This window comes from Chlamydotis macqueenii, chromosome 19, assembly GCF_036417535.1.
Source record: "Chlamydotis macqueenii isolate bChlMac1 chromosome 19, bChlMac1.mat, whole genome shotgun sequence".
Classification (NCBI taxonomy): Eukaryota; Metazoa; Chordata; class Aves; order Otidiformes; family Otididae; genus Chlamydotis; species Chlamydotis macqueenii.
In genome coordinates this window covers 6,774,441-6,795,569 of record NC_141574.1, presented here as the reverse complement: position 1 = coordinate 6,795,569, position 21,129 = coordinate 6,774,441, and the positions used below count along the sequence as shown (strand labels likewise).

At 43.0% G+C, this 21,129-nt stretch overlaps 1 protein-coding gene across 5 annotated transcripts in view; it reads left to right on the top strand.

The window, feature by feature from the left end:
• The first annotated feature begins 2,290 nt into the window (after positions 1-2,290).
• TPST1 (tyrosylprotein sulfotransferase 1) overlaps positions 2,291-21,129 on the top strand; it is a 31,825-nt gene continuing 12,986 nt past the window's right edge. For 4 of the 5 annotated variants that reach the window (XM_086763003.1, XM_086763002.1, XM_086763001.1 and 1 more), the window contains exons 1-3: positions 2,291-2,464; positions 10,969-11,912; positions 18,576-18,774. In XM_086763003.1, coding sequence (XP_086619129.1) covers positions 11,068-11,912; positions 18,576-18,774 — 1,044 coding nt within the window. In that variant the 5' untranslated portion in view covers positions 2,291-2,464; positions 10,969-11,067. Of the gene's footprint in view, positions 2,465-2,797; positions 2,934-10,968; positions 11,913-18,575; positions 18,775-21,129 lie in introns of those variants that run through there. The other variant, XM_086763000.1, reaches the window with a different exon arrangement.

Here is a 21,129-nt window from a genome sequence, read left to right as displayed (position 1 = left end):
GAACGGGTGTTTTTCCCCCCCGGAGGCACTGTTTGATTGCCACGGATTGGAAGCCTTTAAAAGGGAAGATCTGCGTGAGTCACAGTGAAAGCCATAAAAGAAAAACCAATAAAGCAATCCGAAAAGCGCTCTTTAATGGATCGAGGCAAACTTACTGGAAACAGGATACAGGCTGTTTCATCTTTAAATCGTTAGTTCAAATCCAGCTGCATTTGGGAGCAAATGACATTTATCCCTCACCAACAGCTGTCAGGGAAAAGAAATTTGAAAGGAATTCTACCACCTAGAAGGAGTTGCTGGTTTCTCTATGCTCCCTGCAGCTCCCTGAGCAGTCTGAAAGCCTTACGGACCTCAGGTACTCGTAAAACTCGGCTCTTCCAGGGCAGAGCCTTTCCCGACGGGAAAATACTTGTCCCGCATGTGGCTGCCTGCTCACACGGCTGCCGTCGCTTTATTTTCTTAGCAAATAAACCACGCGTGAGCCGCAGCAGCTTCGCCCCGCTCGGTAGCGATGCTCCTCTGTCACCGTGCAGAAGCAGGAGGCGGAATAAGGGCTCGTCCACGTCGGCTCTGCGAGCAGCGCCGGCTGCGAGCGTGGGCTCGTCGCTATCGGTGGAAACCACGTCCTGACTGGCTGGTGAAAGTTTTATGACAGGAGGTTTGCAAGGGCCATGAGAAATGAGGTAATGGGCCGTGATTAATTCTTTCATCCTGACCGTATCGCTGTCAGCTCAGGCACCGTCGCTCCGCATCTCGTGAGGCCGGGATGACGGCAAAGCCCAGCTGGTTATCTCCCCGGGATTTGTACCAGCTCTCCAGGAGTCAGGACAGTGAGTCAGGCCTGATTTTAGGGCTTTGGGGATTAAAAGGCGATGTTCTCCCACGTGGTGGTTCCCATCCTCTTTATAGCAAGGTCTCGCTGCTGATGCCATCTCCCAGCCGCGGTGTCCCCGGCCAGCCGAGCCCTCCACCGACCCCAGTGGGACCACATCAGCGGTGGCTGTCGTTGGCTGCCTGCCCCGCGCTGCGCTGCCCCGCTGCTGTGACAACGAAGGGGACGCCCCAGCCACAGGAGGGTTGGGGAGGCAGAGGGCTGAGGGCACAAACATCCATCAGGGATGAGCAGGGATGAGGGCAGATTACCACCGCCCGTCACAGAGGTGGCTTTTCCCAGGCTGAATTTTGGGCTGGCATCACGTTAAATCCCTTTAGCTGGGTTGTTTTTTTTTTTTTGGCAAGCAGCACGAATTTGGGGAATGTCCATGGGATCGTTCCCTTCAAAACGAACCTGCAACAGCACTGACGTTTCCGCGGGGTGTTTGTCTGCAGCCAGTGATGGCAGCTGGGCCAGAGCTCCTGTGCGTAAAGAAGAAATACGTTTCCAGTCTGATTCAGTTTTCACAAATCACTGTGCTGATGTTGACAAGTCAACCTCAAGCAGTTTCCCTGCTCTTTACAAGCTGCCTTTCTGCAGCGAGCCGTGAGAAGGAAGCGGTTAGGATGGCCTAAGGCCAGTCTGTGTGAGAGGTGAGTTTATCTATAGGGGTGAGTCTCTTCCTATAGCCACAACTCCGTGGACACAGTGCTGCGGACTCGTCCCCGCTCCTCGCCTGGCCGCTTCATCTGGCTGTGGCTCAGGGGAGTTGTGAGATGTGTCAGCAGCCAGCTCAGGCTCCAGCTTGGGCTCCAGCCTGATGCTGTTCCAGATGTTTCCACAGCTGCACACGCGATGAGCACATGGCTTGTGCCTCCCCACCGCCGCAAAGCCGGTGTGTGAGGCCGGTGGATGTCTGACCTCGGAGCCGGGCGGTGCCTCCCGCCGTCCTGTGCTGCCGGTGCATCACGGTGATTAAAATGTTTAACAGCAGCTTTTTGCGATTTACAGGACAGTTCTCACAGCTCCAGCCTTCACCTTTCCTTTCTAGCGGCAGCGGCGGCGCGGTCCGGCAGCGCGAGCCGTGATCAAATCCAGCTGTTCCCAGCCACGAACATCTGTCTGGCACAGCTGTCAGGACGTGGGTGCACATGGGCTCATCCGGAGATGCTCACGTGGCACCACCGCCCCAGATGCGCGCCCCCCGCCCGCTCCAGCTGTGCTCGCCAGATGTTCCCAAGCCGCCCCCGCAGGGGTTAACGGCTCCGCCCCCTCAGCTGTCAATCATCATTACCGGCCCAACCGCGTCCCGCGACACATCGAGGCCCGCGACCAATCAGGGCGTGGTTGTGATTTCCATGGCAGCCGCAGCCGCGCGGCTGAGAGGAGGAGGCGGCGGCGGCGGCGCAGCCGGTCCCGGTCCCGGTCCCGGTCCCGGTCCCGGTCCCGGTCCCGGTCCCTGCCCACTGCGATGGTGCCTGAGGGGGCCCGCGGCGGAGGACGGGCAGCAGTGCTGCCGCTGCGCGGCTCCAGCCCGGCCCTGGCAGCGGCCGCCGCGGCGCGGGGGCGGCGGGAGCGGCAGCAGCGCAGGTGAGGAGCCGCTGCCCGCCGCGCACCTTGAGGCGGGAGGCGCGGCGGGGCGGAACGGGCCTCGGGTGCCGCCGTTCCCCGCTCTCTCCCGCCCCTCACCGCCCGCGCAGCCCCGACGGCGGCCGCCGTGCTCCGCCCTGCCCTGCCCCGCCCGCCCGGTCGGCGCTGAGGCGGCTGCGGTGCTGCCAGAGCCGTTGCCGGGCAGGGCCAGCGGGCGGCCGCGGCCTGAGGCGGCGGCGGCGGCGGCTGGGAGCGAGGTCGGCGCTGCGGCCGTGCGGTGCCCGCGCCCCTCGGGAGCCGCAGCCGGTCGGGGGAGCCGGGCCGGCCGGGACACGCGGCTGTGCGGGCACCGTCGCAGGTCCCGTAGCTGCAGCCGAAAGCGCCCGAGGATGCGCGGCGGGGGCGGCGGGGACCGGCTCGCTGCTTCCCGCCGGTGCCCGTGGCGGGGTGCGAGGCGGATCCGAGCCGGGTAAATGACAAAGTTTCCGGACGGGCTGAAGGAGCTGCCAGCGCCTCGGGTGCCTTTGTTCGGCGGCTGAGATGCGGGGGGACGGGCGGGGGGGGCACACGGGGTTTCACAGCGCTGCGTTTCTGTCCGTGCGGTGCTGTCGGCACGCGTTAGCGCTTGGCAGCGGGTTACAGCGGGAGACCAACGCACCTCCGAGCTGGAAGCGGTTGTGCTGGTGGTGGTGTTGCTGGAAGAAGCCATTTGCCTGTGTTATTGTGAACGTGATCCGTGATTTTTTTTTTTTTTTTTTTGTAAGTCTATCTCTTTTTACTGTTTTTAAGCAGTTTGAGTCCTGGAAGTACCTTACTGTGCAGTGGAGAGCTGAAATTGCTCTTAGGAGGCACAGTCCACCTAAAAGTGCACAGAACAGTGGCTCATCTGTCTACTACTGAGGTTTTTTTCTTCCTTTTTTTTTTAACATAACTTTAAAGAGCTAGGAGCCTATGTGGGTTGCCAATAAAATTCCTTTTGTTAAATTGTTCTCCAGCAGTAACTGTAGTACTTAGCAAATACTGCGTGTTCTTGCATAACTGGGAGCGTGCTGGTAACTCTTTTTTGACCATTCACTGTGCAAATACAGATAACTTGATGTGTGTATTATATGTGTAGAGAGAGCAGAACATACAGAGTTATTTGTTTTCATTTGAAGCAGAACATTTTAATTAGCTGTACTCATTTTAGAGGTATTAAATGGCGATAAACCTAAAAGTGTTCAGTTCTGAGTCCTTTGGCTAACCTTTGGCTGTTTGGGGTGTGGTATGTTTGGTTTTTTTTTTTTTCTTGTGGATAGATGTGTATCTGTCTGTCTAGTGTAGTGGAGGACTATGAAGAAAGCTGGGGGTTTTGGGAGGATAGGGTGTTAACTGGTAAAAGGAAAGGGTACAGCTTGCTTCATCTTTTACACGTTACATGAGGAAATTGAATAAACGTGAGTACATCTTTTTTTACACTCCTTGTAATGTCATTGTATTAGAAATTGTAGAATTGTTACATAGTTGTATGCAGTCTTCCCCAAAATGGAAACTTCAGATTCAGCAGGGGTCCGTGGCCAGTGAAGGTTCATTTGGCCTTTACAATTTTTCAGAGCTTTAGATTGAAAAAAAAAAAAAGAAAAACAAAAACCAAACACCCAACAAAAAAAAACCCAAACAAAAAATGTAGGTTCAAGGGAATGCAAATGTGTGAACAGCATTGCTGTAGTTCTGTGAACTACAGTGAACTCTAAGGGAACGTTGTTCACACATCTGCGTTCCCTTCCAGTAATTTTGTCTGACTTTGCCCCGTCGTTCCACTTGTCAAACTGCTCTGCAGGAGGCTAGGCTTCCCTGGGTTCAGTTGGCTGTCTTTCATCCCAGATGCTTTTCACCAGGTCGCTTACTGCTTATTTCTTTGTGGAGGTGAATAAAAACTGCTCATTCAATTTTATTATCTTTTTTTTTTTTTTTTACTGTATAACTAATGGGGGGCAGAAATCTAGAGAAAACAGCTGCAGGGCTTGAGAGCCATGATTACTCAAAAAGCTAAAGACGGACTTGCTACTCAAGCCTTCTTGATTTTTACTTCTAGCTTTGCTGAGTATTTTGCTCGGGGTTTGCTGGTTTGTGCTGTACTTTGACGTTCCTCTCAGGTTGTGTTACCTGACTGGTAGGAATACACGATAATCTGATCGCTGGGGAAATCATTGAGGTGGTTGTGCAAATACCACTTTGAAGGCATAAAAATGCTTCCCAAACACTTAACTGATATTTGGAACGAGCTTCTAAATGAGCCCATGACAGTTTGGATAGCTTCTTGAAGTGGTATAGTGTGAATACTTCGGTCGTGTTCCTCAGTGCTGTGCCATACCATTATCGTGTAACTGTCGGCTTTCCTATGCAATCTTCTTTGTGGTGAGCAAACAGGAATGACCAGAAACAAACCAGTTCATTGAAGGAAAGGCTTTATGGAATTCCTTTCTTTAACTTTCATTTAGGAATGCTGAAAGACTAACATTGTATGCAGGGGGCTTCTTACTTGGCCTATTTGATGAGCTTAACGCAGAACTTTCTCTAAGAAATACATTGTTTTGTGTTTTCTAAATGTATATTGTTTTGAAGGTGATTCTTGAGAATTCTCAGTATCTGCTGCCTTTCCAGTATTTAAGTTTACAGAGGAAAAGTGAAAGTGCAAGGAAGGTACTGACACGGTTGACATTTGCTGCTTTAAGTCCTAGCAGCATTTTCATTTCTCCTTCTACAGTCAAGAGCAGAGAAGAGAGTGACAATGGATAACAACCATTTAGGATTTATTTTTTTTTCTATTCAGCCTAGGTGCCTTGCTGCTGTAAAATGAATTTCCTCTGCAGATTTATACCACAAGCTTTGGGTGTTGTAGTCAGACTGTGATTGTGCATCTGAAAGACAACATCTCTGAACTGCAAGAATCTTCTATTTCCAGAGTCTGTATTTTGGAGTCTGCTGCATAAAGCCTTAAGAGAGGGTCATATCCCCAGAAACTAAGGGATTAATTAGACCTCCTAAGTGGGAAAAGAAAATGATGGCCTGTTGACAGAGCTGAGTGTGCGTGATCTTTCCTCTCAGCAAAGTTCTCCAGAAGCATTGAGGTCAAATACTGCGATGAACACTTGGGCGGATGCAGGAACAGGATAGATTCCACAAAAACCTAAGCAGTACTGCTGTGCTTGCTCTTTCTGAAAAGACATCTGGTTATTGGAATCTGAGATGGAAGCTCAAGAGATGGAAACAGAGGACAAGCTAATAGTTGAAAAATGTTTTATATATGTGGGGTTCTTTTGAGATGGATAATGACGGCGTTGGTGTACTGTTAATTTAGCCTCAGGAAAAGCTACTTGGTTGAACACGAGCAGGGTGGTGGTCATCGCTCCTTCCAGCCTCCAAAGTGAAACTTTGAGCTCCAGAGCTTATGAGGATTGCTTATTACTGAGTGGTAACGGATCAGCTTTTTTCCCCTGGCAGGGAGTGCTTTAAACAACAAAACCCAGACTGCTCTAACATAGAATACAAATGAATGACTTGCCTCTGGACTAAACTAAAAATCTTCAGCATTTTTTGGATGAACTTGAGGAAAAAGGTCTTGACCTGCTGCATGTAGGGGGAGGGAGGAGGGAGAGAGAATTAGCGTGTGCAGAAGAAGGAAACAAAGCACTCATTTTTGCTTTGCTAACATCATCTTGTGGCTGACTCATAGGCCTTACTTTTCTGGGAATAAAATTCAGTTACATGCACTTCTGCTTAGCTGCGCTTTCTTGCACTGAAACTTGTAGATCCTAACTCTGTCTTGTTGTGGTTGTGGTTTTTTTGTTTGGTTTTGTTTGTTTGTTTGTTTTGGTTTGGGGTATTTTTATTAGGAGTTGTGTGTGCTTTTGGGTGGAGCCGCACTTTGCTCTTCTCAGATCACAGTGGGTAAAAATGCCACAGTTTTTCAAAGCGCTACGTAAATGCTGACAAGGGAGGGATTGCTGATTGCCTTCCTGTGATTTTTAAATGCTGCCAATTTAGTTACTGCTAACAGCAGAACATTAGTGACATGTCATAATCCTTCAGGTTGACAGATGTGATCCAGATTGCTTACTCATGGAGAGGAGGGAGAAGGTGGGGTTTGTTAGCAAGCTGCTAGAAGGGCAGCAACTTCCACATGTTGTACTTCTCCCAAAGAGCTTTAGATGTAACTCCAGGCACAGAAGGGGGTTGGCTGGCTTGTGGAACTGATCAGTTTGAAAGGTGCTTCTCTTTCCTGACGTACACGGCCCTGGTGTTGCCACAGCTGATGGCAGTTGCGTGTTCCGGGTGTTGCTTCAAGGCAGTTAGTACTGAATAGGACATAGGACAGCTCAGTACTGGCTCGTTATGGTCTTGGAGCCTTTGGCATCTTTGAACGTAGCAAAAAAAAGATATTGCATCAAATGAAAGTACCTGTGGTTGATTGGTGTGGGGTCTTTTGTCACATGGATGGATTTTTGCTCTGGTACGCGAGTGGTCAATACTTGGAGCGACTGAGGAAACCTGCTCCCAGACGCGGTGTGTGTCTGCGGTCACAGCTGGGATTGTGCTGAGTGAGTCACCCTTCTGCCTTACCCAGCCTGCGGATTGAGGATTTCAGCCTTCACTCAACAGGCTTTCCTCTGATCCTGCTTGTTCTTCAGTTTGTTTCTGAAAGCTGGTGCTGTGGGTTTGGTGTGGGTTTTCTTTTTTAAAGTGATATCCTAATCAAAATCATCGGAGTAAAACAGTTAATGCACTCAGGCTACATAAGTTTTTCTGTAGTGATCCGCTACCCAACTTGTACGTTTGGGGAACAGTAGGGTCTTCAAGTAGTTTTTCATTTGGAAGATGAAGATTTTTAAGGAGGGTTTGTTTTCTCTTTTGTAGGTTGGTTTGTTTGTTGGTTGTTTTTTTTTTTCTTGAGAAAATGAGTTTTATGGAATTTACTGAAACTGAATAATGTCAGGGATTGTATGAAGCCTAAATATTTGCAGCTCTTGTGTGCTCTGTGGCAAAATACTATTTCTGTTGTGTTAACTCTTCTCTCAAATGAGTACTGACTTTTAACTAAATATTTACTGTATGTAAAACATTTAAAGAGATTCTATGTGCTGTTTCCTAGTTTTAGGCAGAACAGTTTCCCCTTCCCTAACTGGAAGTTAGGTGTGCGTGCTGAATCTATTTATGAGAGAGACTTTCTGATTTTTTTTTTTTTTTTGGTGCTATGGGAGTATTGACTGGTCTATTTTTCTTTCTTTCTTCCTTTTTGAGCACTGTTCAGATGACCTCCATTTAAATTTCTGTGACTTTTTCTTTAATGTCCAGATATTTAAGGTGCAGTTAAAGCCAGCTCTTCAGCAAGGAGAGATATGTAAGTAGAATGAAACTTGTTACAGAGGATGAATTGATTGCAAGAGTGATGTTCTAGCAAGAGAGTGTGGGAGAGCTCCTTGGCCACTTCATATACAAAGAATCCTTAAGTTATGGTTGCAGTTTAATTTTGGTAACAAAGACTAACGCGATGAACTTTTAGTGCAGTATTGTGACAGGTGTTGATTGGGATAAGCTTTGTTAGTGTGAAGGAGGCAAGATGTTCTCTTGCAGCTTGGCGGCTGGCTCTCTTGGATGCACTGCAAGAGAAAAATACCGCTGTGACAGATGGCTGTGTGAGAAATTCCCTTCCTCCCTCCTGCCCCTGCACTGCTACGGCGCTACGTGGGAATTCTGTCCACTGCTGTTGGGTGCACAGCCTCATAAAACAGGGACCACGAAGTGCAAGGCACTTGCTTGCCTGCTGAGAGTTGCAGCAGCATCTGCAAGGCAGCCTGCCTGCTACTGGTGACCAGTTTGTGAAGGCCAGCGGTCTGGTGAGGGGCAGGTCCGGAGAGTCTTGCTTGGGTGGTGACTTGAGAATTTCTGAGGTGGTGACTTGAGAATTTCTGAGTTGGTGACTGGGTTTGTGTGGAGGAAAAGATTAAGTGGATAATGTTCTGGAGAGGGCGTAGAGTGTAGACATAAGCATGTTCTTCGTTCAGGGATGTGTCGTGCACTGCTGACAGAGATGGAAAAGCTCTGAGGAAGCCAGTCATTTAAAATGTTGGCGGTACCTCAGTACTCAGAAGTCCTCACAATTAAAAGCATCTGTGATTTCATACTGTTCAGTGAGTTATTTTAGCTCTGAAAAGCAAGCTCTTACTTAAAATTTCAATTGGAGTACTCATTTCATTTGAATTTTGAGAGGAGGAGTCAGTTTTCACCCTACCTTATCTGAAAATCCAAAGCTGTTGAACTCCAGAATACAGGTAAAACAACTCTCTATACGTTAACTGTTAGGAACAGAAAAAAATGAAGATACAGTGTGCAGGTTGGCATGAACAGATCAAGTCATCTGGCAGCAGAGCAGCAGATTTGTCTAAGACTGTGTTGGGTATAACCCGCTGATATTCACTGTAAGACTTGGCATATTCTCAGTCCTTCTTGTAAGTGTCTACATTGGAATACGGCAGGTAGACAGAAAGAAAAGACTTTAAAAATCTAACTGATCTCTTCAGACTCGCATGTCCAGAAGTCATCAATATCGTCTTTGGTTTTCTTCTCATCTGTAAAAATTAAGATTGATTTTAAATAATGCAATTTTAAGAATCCTAAATTAAAATAACGTGTGTCTTAGGGTTTCAGACTTCTTATCTTCTCATTACAACTTGGAGAAGTAACTTTAAGACTAAAAAATAAGGTGTATATAAAATATTTAGTGATAGATGTGTTAAGCTGTGCAAACCCTTCATTGTAATACGTGTTTAGTTTGTTTTCAAACACTGAATAATACTATCATTGTAGAAAATACTACCATACCTGTTTGTAAAAAAACAAAACAAAAAAAAAACTTCCAGGAGAAAAGTGGTGTGGTAAGATTGACTTTCTTCAAACAATAGTCATTCTGAAAAATTGTTCTGTCACAGAGTAATCATCGCTGCTTAAATTGCAGAGTAGAAAGCAGAATGACAAAACAGATGAGTGGTTGTTCTTGACTCTTTTTTTTTTTTTTTTTTTTTTTTTCTTTTGTAATAGTTATAAGAGTTTAAAATGGACTGAATAATTTAAGTGATATTGTAGAACCAGAAGGAAGATTATACTATGACATAAGTTTGGGTTTTTTTTTTTGCTTAAAAGGAAGCCAAACCTTCTTATTTGCAGGTAGAATGCAGGATGTACTTTATCCTGGCAGTGCTTTATTACATGACTTAAAATTTTGCCAGACTTTAACTCTTTTCCTCGGGGTGCTGATCGAGAACAGCATCTATTTTTCTTTCTTCCTAACGTATTCAATTTTTTGGTATTTCAGATAACATTTGGCTGGAGTTCAAAACATTGCATAAGGCGTGGGGGGCAGGTTGGTGGGTTTTCTGTGGTTTTTAATTAGTGGAACAATTAATAACTGTGGTTATGTTGGGTTTGGGGCGGATGTTCATGAGAGAAATATCTCTAAGGGCCAAATTTTAGTTAAAGAAAACAATAAAGAAGGAAGTTGGGATGAAATAATTAGTTTTCTTTTATATATCCTGATTTGCGCTATCTGGATGCTGGGATGGATGAAATTTTTTTAAGTTGGCATGGGTTGATTCTTTTTTCATTATTGTTCTAATTTAAATCGAGACTGATCTTAGTTTTGATCTTAGTCAACTTTAATCTTGGATTGTGTTTGTAGTTTTTAGCGACTATATAATTCTTTAATCAAAGCTTCCCTTGAAGTAGAATTGAAGTTTCCCTTACTTGCTGCAAACTGTTTTTCTTCATTGCTTAAAGGCCTTGATCAAAAATTGGATGCTGTCAGTGCTGATATGTAGCTGTGAAACATCTTTTACTGTCATCTCCTATCCTGTGAAGGAAATAGAGCGTTACAAGCGAAACAGGAGATAATGCAGTTATGTGCAAATGTGACAGTGAGCAGGATACTGCTACCGTCCATTCAGCAAACCAGAGTTATTCTAATACTTAAACTTTTCCGTGATTTCTAACACAATTTATGTGGGGGCATCTTGTTCATTTGTTTTATCTAGGGCACTGTGGCTCAGATGAGTTTGGGGTGGGTTTTTTTGTGGTTTTTTTTTGTTTGTTTGTTTTTCTGTAAAACGTCAACTAAAGAAGACTGGATTCTTAATAATTACTTTTTTAATGTGTAGAGTCCGATATAAATGATGTCTTTGCTTACCAGTAGCTATCCAGTGGTAGAATTCTTTCAAATATGTTGTTAAAATGTACTGAGAACTTCTATGTAAATAGTAATTGTAGTCACGAATCTTGTTTTGTATCGCTGCTATGGATAAACAAAAAGGCTTTTTATTATGGGATGATCATGTTTAGACTTTGCATTTACTGGTCTTAACACAACACCAGGAGAGAACAGTTTTACTGAATGCTGTCAGGTATTTCTGTTGTTGATTTATTTTAGTAGTTCTTAACAAAGTTCTAATTTATTTTTTTTCCTCCCTTACCAGACCTTAATTTATTTTGGATTAGGATTCCCATGGCGTGCGAGCCAGAAGATAATTTGAAATAGAAGGTCTCTTTATTTTGAAGCGACAGTCTTTATCAAAATGGTTGGGAAACTCAAACAGAACTTGCTGTTGGCATGTCTGGTGATCAGTTCAGTGACGGTGTTTTATTTGGGACAACACGCCATGGAGTGTCACCATCGAATAGAAGAACGCAGCCAGCCCGTAAGGATGGAAAGCGTGAGAAGCACGGTAAGAACTGCTTCCGATGGCAATGCAAACAAGACCTTTGCTTACAACAAAGACATGCCTTTAATATTTATTGGAGGAGTACCTCGAAGTGGCACTACCTTAATGCGTGCCATGCTCGACGCCCATCCGGATATTCGATGCGGAGAAGAGACAAGGGTAATCCCGCGAATTCTGGCAGTTAAGCAGATGTGGGCTAGATCAAGTAAAGAGAAGATCCGACTGGATGAAGCTGGAGTCACAGATGAGGTTCTGGACTCGGCCATGCAAGCATTTTTATTGGAAATCATTGTGAAACATGGGGAGCCTGCTCCGTATTTGTGTAACAAAGATCCCTTTGCTTTAAAATCCTTAACTTATCTTGCTAGAATTTTCCCCAATGCCAAATTTCTTCTAATGGTACGGGATGGTCGTGCATCTGTGCATTCCATGATATCTAGAAAGGTCACAATAGCTGGATTTGACCTTAACAGCTACAGGGACTGCTTGACCAAGTGGAATCGTGCTATAGAAACTATGTATAACCAGTGTATGGAGGTTGGTTTTGAAAGATGTATGCTGGTACATTATGAACAACTCGTATTGCATCCTGAAAGATGGATGAGAACTCTCTTAAAGTTTCTCCGCATCCCATGGAACCAAGCAGTGCTGCACCATGAAGAAATGATTGGAAAAGCAGGGGGTGTTTCTCTTTCCAAGTGAGTATGAGCGTTCTGCCTTTACCTTGTGGTGTTCGAAGAGGTGAAATAGTACATTTTGCATATAAAAGACTAGTCATAACTTGGTTTCAGTTTTAAGTAGCTAATAATGTCTTGGGAAGCTGACTTATGATGCGTGTTATCTGGAAAATAAGAAATTGTTAACTAAATTTGCAATCTTAGATTGCTCCCAGTAAACAACTGTCCTGCTAACATATGTGTATGGCACATACGAACGAACTTTTAATTAATGATCAGTCTAACTTGAATTTGGATGTCTTCTATCAGCCTTATGTGCAATATAGGGTGTTTTTTTTTTTTTTTTTTTTTTCCTCCCTGCCCCAAAATAAAGCTGAACTGCTTTATCTAGACTGGTGTTATTCCTCTTGGCAAGCTCACCCATTTGATCTCAGGAACTTCAGTCTTGTTGTCAATGCAAGAATGGCCTTTGAGTTATGTTTGCCAAGAACATACTCTTCCAGGAAACTTGAGAAACCGTTCCAACAAAATAGAAAGCAGAATTGGCATGCTTTTTTCTGTTGGCGTGAGCTCCTAAAAGGACAAGCATTTTGAACAAAATTAACCTTGTTGTAAGCAAATCTCTCGGTATTCTGTCGTGCCATCTGTGCACCTGATTTAGCTGCTTTCAGAAACCCAAATCCAGCTCTGCTTAGAAAACCTAGATAAGTACTGTGAAAAGAACAACAGCAAAAAAAAAGTTAGTTACTTCTCCAGTTAAACTACTCTGGTTTCTTTGTCACTATTTACAGCTGAACAACTGAAATATGGAAGCTGGCTAGTCTTTACGTTGGGGAGGAAAGGTGTGAATGTTTGAATCTCCCTCCCTATTATTGCTGTAGCAGATACATCTACCAGATTGTCTTAAGTTTCTAAAAATACTGATTCAAAAGTCCTGTTCTAGCAGCAAGGCATGCCCGCTTAAATCCCTTGGCTTCTATTTTTTGAATATTCATCGCTGGCCAAGTGCTTTTGCCTAACAGAGACACTTTGCACAGCAAGCAGTGCGGGCTGGGTAAAGACATGTCGAACTGTACAGTGATTAAATTTTTTAAAAACTACAGTTTTGAGGAATAAGAATTTGCGGATTTTGTTTATTTAATGCCTAGAGAAGTGACTCTGCGGATTTTTTTAATATGTTGTAGGAGAATACGATTTAAAGCAGATCATAGAATGATTAGTCAATGGCTACAAAGAGGACTTTAAACTCAGAGAATGTTTTAGATTTACAATCTGGAGGTTTCACTTCACCATTCCCACTGAAGAAAACACAACCACCACCACTGTGTTCCCAGAGCTATCAAGATGACATCTCAACCCTATGTTTTTTTTTTTCTGTGTTGTTCGTTAGCAGATTGAAGCTTTCTGGTAATCTTAACCTGAAGCAGCGTACTGTTGTACGTCTCTGCAAGATGGATCTGCATGGGAACCTCTCTTCCGTTACACGTGTCGTGTTACTGCTTCACAGTGGCAGCTGAGGGGGGAGTTAACTCACTTTTACTGATGTGCATGGGTGGTTGCTAAGTTCTATTAAGTGTCCTGTAAAAATAACAATGCATAATGCCATTTCTAGTGAAATATTACTGCCTTACAGCTTCCAGATTAGTATTTTAAAAAATTAATGCAACTCTATCCCATAAAACTCAGTAGCCTTACTGAATTCATACAGTTTGAAGTAGTATTTCTTGCTAAATCTGGTAGAATGGCTTGTGAGGAGTTGAGAGTACTTGTTCATGTCTCTAAAAATTCAGAAAATGGATTGTTGACACAAAAATGTGGTGTCATGTTTATTTTTGAATCAAACTTTGAAATTTAATACAAACTAGTATGGAAGTATTCTTGCGACCCTCAGTTCTCTCTGTTAATAAAATTATTTATGCTTTTATTATCTCTCATGAGATGATACGTAAAAGTAGTTTATTTCAAAAGGCCTTGGTAATAATGGAAAAAGAATGGGTTATTAGTGTTATGTCTGTTGTGTATTTTTATCTAATCAAATACCCTTGAAATAGGTGGTGAGATTTGTTTTTCAGTTGCAAGAGACCCTTATAATTTGGTAATGATTTCAGTGACTCAGTCTTTCAAGGGCTGCAAAAAAAAAAAAAGAGATGACTATGAAATTCTTAGATGTCTGGTTTGTGTAATCACAGGATACTAATTGAAATCGCGCAGGGGGAGCTTGAGATTCCCCGATTTAATTTCCTTGTACCAGTTAAAACCTCCTGCTCTTGGCATCCCCAGCTCCTCAGTGCCCTCTCGTGTGCAGCAGAGTGCTGTGGACAGGGCTGGCTGCCTGGCTCGGGGGTCCTCGCCCAGAGCAGGGGTAACTGCTCAGGAAAATGACTCTCTGAAAAAAGATGCTTGCTAGAAAGTTTACTGAGAACTCTTAGAGTCTGACACAGGCAGCTCATCAAATTTTGACAGCTGAACAAAATACACCTTGAGTAGACTTGATTTGCCTTCTATCAAGTTGCATTTGGTTCATTCTCAGTTGCAGCAAAATTCTTTATGGCCTTGGGTGTGCATGGCTGTTAGGTTCTGGGTCAGGTTCTAACTAACCTCTTATGACTTAGAATTTCTCTTTGGGCTCACTGGAGTGTGCTCTTTACTGCACAGTGTGAGTACAATCTTCTTTCGGCTGAAATAAGAGTCGAGCAGTGGAGCTCCATATTCTGATCAGCAGCTTTCTCCCACCTGACTTTCCAAAGAGCACTGCTGAAGATCCCTTCAGAGATAATCGAAGGAAATTCAAAACTCTGCTGTCTACTGCAACTCTGCCTTCTCACAGAGCTTTAATTTACCACATGCCTGCTACCAAGCGCTTTAGGCTGTTTCATAATAGTATATTAAAATCAGAGCACTCAAATTATATTACAGTTTTTACTGCCAGGAGGAGGAGATCACAAGTACCAAATAATCTGTATTGAAATGTGATGTGCATTAAAAAGTTACCAACATGTAGGCCTAGCCTCTGTAGCATAGTAGGGAGAGCATGAAGATCTCAATAAAATTATTTCCCCATTTGTCTACAAGGTACTAGGTAGGGTAGAAAACCTCTGAAGTCAAAGACTGAGCTACTGTTGTAATCTGCAAAGTCTGTGATACTGTGTAAAGACAAGTAAATGTGCAGAGAAACCAGTCTCAGTCATCTTCCACTCACCGTCAAGACTTTCAGATCTTTCAGACAGGCTCAGCATCCACTTCAGAGCCATGATGCCTGCTCAGGTCAGGTCCAACATAAGATGCCTGGATGTGTTTTAACTGTTGGAGGATTTTTTAAAAGAAATCTGGCAAGAGTTTGTTGTCTTGAAATACTTAAAACCACTTTGAGAAAGAGATTGCAGTATTGCTGAAAGATCTTTACAATTATGTTATTACCTGATAACAGAAGGAGAATGTTTAAGAACATATCTTTTAACTCATCTGAAATAACTACATCAAATTAAATCTGTCTCAGATGAATGAGGCTCTAGGTCAGTGTAAGGTGTTTTATTTTCAGTTGTATATAGAGTTAAATTGTGCGTGCAGGCTCTTTCTCTTCCAGAGATGAGCCAGCCACACAATAGCTTGCAGAATTCTTCAGACAGCGAGCTGATTCCATTTTTCTCTTATTCCAGACTCAGAAACGCTTATGCAATAGTCCGTTAATAGCAATATTAGATACTAGACAGTCTGTATTTAAGATTCTGACTCCGTCTGCTCTGCTGGCTGCTTGATTTGAGGACGCTGTTGGCTGCCTTAGACTCTTCCCTTGCATTTGTTTAGTATTCCCTGCTTTTTCTGTTGCTCGTGCAGCCCTCGCCTCACTGGTGTTCTATTTTACTTTGTCTTTTCACCCCTTATTTTGGTTTTTATCCAGCTACAAGGAGAAACACTGCAAGGGTTTTAAGGATGTGCGCCGCAGCATTTGTAGTAGCGGGAAACCTTCTGTGGTTTGAAGTAATTGCCAGCGTGGCTGTTGAAGGAATGTGTTACGGCTGCACTACATGCTATAACTATACTGTTAATACAGGACTGGCACTTCCCTCCTAACTGAAAACAGCTGCGGTGACCACTGATGTAAAGCAATGTCAACTCTTTAATAGCTGTTTTTATTAGGCTTATTATGAAAATAGCTGTCTAGGCAAAATTACTTCAGAATATACTATTTTTAATACATACCTTTCGTTTGATTCTAGTACAGAAGTGTTTGGGGTTAGTCCTGTGTTCCACGCCACCAGCTGCTTTCAAAGCTGAAACTCTTCCCGCAGTTTTGCAGTTGAGGCTGGAAGCACTGACCAGGCAGCATTTGCCATATGCACACATAATCAAATTTGCTGAGATTTGGTATATTTCCTTGTTTTGCTCTGTTTGGGTTTTTTTTTGTGTGTGTTTCTTTCCTGCTATTCCTAATCTGCCTTCCCTCATACTCCTCAGATGTTCTTTGGTCTGGAGAATCTTTCCCACTAACTGTGTTTTACTCTTCTTCCCACTTTAACTGAAGGACAGAAAGGGATTTAAACAGAAGACAAAATCTGGTACAGTATATTTTTGATTTGATGCTTAAGAGCAGCTAAATGTAGTTCCTTGCTTATCTCCTGCCAGCTGTTAATCACCAGGAAATGTTTCCTGCTGAGCTTGTTGTTACCAAAGACTAAAATAACAGGTAAGGGTATTTTAAAATAGAGGGAGGTAGATTCAGATCAGATATTAGGAAATTTTTTTTTTTTAATGCTGAGGGTGGTGGCACGCTGTCCCAGGTTGCCCAGAGAGGTAGTGGATGCCCCATCGCTGGGAACATTCAAGGCCAGGTTGGCCGGGGCTCTGAGCAACCTGATGTGGTTGGAGATGTCCCTGCTCCTTGCAGGGGGTTGGGCTGGGTGGGCTTCAAAGGTCCCTTCCAACCTAAACCATTCTGTGATTCTACACCCTTATTTTAAATGGTCGAATCGATCCACAGTTTTGGTGAAGGGATTTTGGGCTTGTCTGAGAGGGAGAAGACTGAATATCTTACACTTTTCAAACACCTAGTGCTAATTTTTTCTTGAGGGTCCCAGACAGCACGGTTCTATGGACTCCTGAATGTAGTAGTGCGTTGTCCTCTACCTTGCCACTTTGAACTTGTGAAACTCAGCTCTTAACAGCTATTTTCTTGCTAATGTGACATGAAGTCAGATGCTTATCATCAAATTAGAAGGATCAAAAAGGCAATGCCCAGACTTTTTAGTTTGCTATGTAGACTTATGATCTCAGGCCAATAGCCTTCAGGAAGGCTGAAATTTGGTTGCAACTCCCTGGTCCCAAAATCCCATTCTGAGTTCCTGCCTTTGATTTGAGCTACTGAAAATGGTTGAAGAGAGTAAGGATGAAAACTTTGGGGGTTGTCTTTGTGGTTTTGGTTGGTTTTTTGTTTTGGGTTTTGTTTTTTTTTTTTTTTTCTGTTTGTCAAGTGCTTACTCATCAGCTTCCATTCAACACCTTTTGCAGCAATCCCTGAAGGCCAAGCTTGCCAAGACAGTTTCCCCATGGGTCACTATTTCCCTGTCTGGTTTGTTCTTTGTTGACTGTGTTTAAAATACTTGCATTACTGACCTTCCAGCATTGTATGACTGCTTCCTTCCTCTGTCCTGGAAGAATTTTAGCTATGATGGCAAGGAAAAATGAGTAACAAGGTAAAGACTGGTGATAAGATCAAATAGAGTTAATGACTGGCAGACATGCGTGCATAGTAAGGCTTTCATTGCACAGTACAGCGTGCATCTGAGTGGGATGGCTTTTGTTATTGATTTAAAGTTTTAAATCACTCAGAGTAACAGCTCGGAGAGTTTTAAATTACTCAGCCTGTTCTGAGTCCTGCTGGCCTGTTTCAGAAATAAACACAGTAAGGAAGTTGTACGTTTTCTAATCTAAAGCAAGGAATATGGGAAAACAAAGTGATGCCAGATTTCTTCCCTTGGAAAAAAAAACAACAAAACAACAAAAACAAACAACAAAACTAGGATGCAAGAATGAAAGTGACTTTAGGACTGTTGATTAAATGAGCAACAAATCAGCTATTTTCTAAATACAGTACATGAGGCTGCTACGGTTATGCACCTGCCTTTAAGAACTGTATAATGACCAAACGCTCAATCAGTAAAAGGAATGGTTATGACAAATATTATTGCAGTCCATAGGTTCCATAGGTGTCTCTTTCATTAATAAAAACAAAGGATTTAGTCACAGTATTAGAGAGGAATAAATGGCACATGGATTTTTAATTTATAATACAGCTTTCAAGAGCATTTAAGACAATGAAACAGCAAATGTGGGAATATGCCAGTGGGAAAACAGCTTTGTATGTAGGTGTGTTTGTACTTTTCACGTAGCAGCTCTCTGGCTTTCACTGCTGTCTTTATGTAAAGAACTTGCTTGAGTGCATTCTCTGTGAAAGCCTAAACCAGCAAGCATGCATGAATGTTGTGCTAGTTATCCTCATTTTAACTTTACATAGTAAAACTTCACTTCCCAGCACTCTGTAGAAACATGAAATTTTGAGAGGGAAAGGAGAGGAAGGGGGAAAAAAGCCCCACCCAAACCAAACAAAACAAGGTAAAGGTCTTAATGCTAGTGAAGAAGCAAGTATGGGTTGGAATGCAAAATATAACTTTCTTTCTCCCCTCACAGAGTTGAAAGATCTACTGACCAAGTAATCAAGCCAGTCAATGTGGAAGCACTGTCAAAGTGGGTTGGGAAGATACCTGCTGATGTTCTGCAAGATATGCCCGTGATTGCACCCATGCTGGCAAAACTGGGCTATGATCCATATGCTAATCCACCAAATTATGGAAAGCCAGATCAAAAAGTTGTGGAAAACACAAGGAGGGTAAGGCATTTTTGTGTATTTAATTGTTGACCAAATGGATGTGAGCTGTAAGGCAGTCTGCTCTGTAGGGCAGTCTGCTCTGTTTTGTTTGTTTTCTTAAAGTCTGTTCTAATACTTTTGATACTTAGCAATATATTTTTCCTTGCCATGGGGGAAAGGAAGAAAGACTTTCAGTGCTCAAGGTCCCACAAACAGAATCTCCTGCTGTTTGTCTTCAGTTTGTTTCATCTTCCTTTGGGTTTGGACCCAGCCTTGAGTTGTGTTTTTTGGTGAATGTAGCTGAACCTCTTGAGAATAATCTAAATAATTGGGGAACTAGTTAGCAGTGGGGAAAAAGTTAGCTTTCTCGTCTGGGCATCTAACTCAATCAATCGAGTTCAGCTTTTTATACATGAGGGTTGGCAGAACCTCTGTCACAAAATTAAACCCCAAATACTTGGTAGAATTTGAAAAGTGACCGAAGATGATAAAAATGGCCGAAGATGATAAAAATGTTAGATTTTTCCAGTTCTGTGCTGTCTTTTGTAGAACAAACAAAAGATGGAGAAAGGTCTGGTGCTGATTAACCTAAACTTAAGGATTTTAGTCTGAATTTAATGTTGTTGGAATTCGAGCAGTTAGGCTATACAGCTGTTTATCCCTGGAGGTATCCATTGAAAAGCTCATTACCATTGTTTGAAATGAGAATAATTAACTCTTGTTCTTTTGAGAATGTATACTTTATTAAAAGAAGGTGACTTTTGCTGCTGCAGCAAAGTAATCCTTGGAAAAATTGAATTAAATAATTTAAAAGGACTATCTTCCACCGTCCTCCTGATTTAGGGAAAAAAAAAAAAGGAAAAAAAAAAAACAAGAAAAAAAATGGTTGGCATGCTGATGGCCTAGATACTAATGAAAAAAAATTACCTTTTGTGAAGTGTCTAGCCATTTTTGAATTATTTCTTTTTAGAAGCCCTCCCTGGGAAACTTTCATTAAACAGTGGATCAATGTATTAAGGGAAGGCAGATTGATTATTTTGACAGTTGTTAGCTCGGCCTGGAAAAGGTAACCCACCTTTTCTGGTAGGGTTGGTGGTTAGCTTGTTACAGGTTTCCTGGGGCTTACTGTTTTTAAAGGCTCACAAACGAACTGTTCTGCGCTCAATTCACCCCTTTAAAAAAAAAAAAGTGTTCAATACTACTTCCGAGCCTTGACAACAAAATCCTCATGCACCTACCATATATACTATAAAACAGTGACTCAGACACAAATTTGTATTGTAGTGCAATAATTTAAGGCTGGTTATCTCTTAATGATACAATTTAAATAAGTTTTTACAGTATGATGAACTTTCTGAGGCCTCTACCTGTGCGTGGCAAGCTCGGTCTGAGTTGTAAAAAAGTGTATGGATTTCAGTTGCTTACTGTTGGGTGGCTTCTTGAAATCTATTTCAGTCCAAAATGCAAGAGAGATTCAGGTAATACACAAAGCCACGAGCATACCTTTAAAAAAATTAAAGCCTAATTTAAAAGGCTGAAGTGTGTTGAGGCTTTTTCACACATTTGCTTTGAAGCATAGTTTACTAATGTTAAAAACAGCCATGAAAAACTGGAGGTTACTGTTATAATAGCTGATCTAAATATCCCCAGCATATGGAACATTTGTTACTATTTTGACTGCTATTTTAATTTAACAGCTTTACTTACAGGCCAAGATAGCATTTTAATTATTGTAGTATGCAGTATGTACTTTCCTAGTCACTTGTTCTTTAACAAAATTACTTTTGCCTATATGGTTTGTAGAGATAAAATGAGGGAGATGTCCTGAATCAAGACTAAAATACAAACAAGTGAAAGGATTAAAGATGGCTGATCTTCAAAACTTACAATACTGCATTTGAAAATGGAGAAACATGAGGCTTTCAAAATGTCCTGTACCCCAAGGAGCCATTTAAAACGATGGCTCACGCCAGTGTTCCAGTTTTCATTTGGACAGCTTGAATTTCCTCCCCACTCACTTTGCTTTGTTTCCTCCCAGCTGGTTCCCAGTAAATCCCTACTTGGACCATTGGGTCCTTTCTCTGTGACCATGGACATGTTGATGCCCTGACTTCCTAGGGTTTCAAGATTTAAGGCTTCCTAACTCCCAGACCAGTTTGCTGCTTAGGTTACCCAGTTCTCAGGGCAGCAGGCTCATCGCCCTCTCCAGAAGTGCCAGGCTTCCTGGCAGTCGTGCGTCTTGCGGAGCAAATTGCCAAAATGCTGGCCGCTGAGCTTGGCCCTGAACCAAGTAAGTTTTGAAATATCTAATGTTCTGGTTGGTCATCGGTGGGAGCTGCTCACTTCTGAAAAATACTTTGTTTTGTTTTGTTTTCC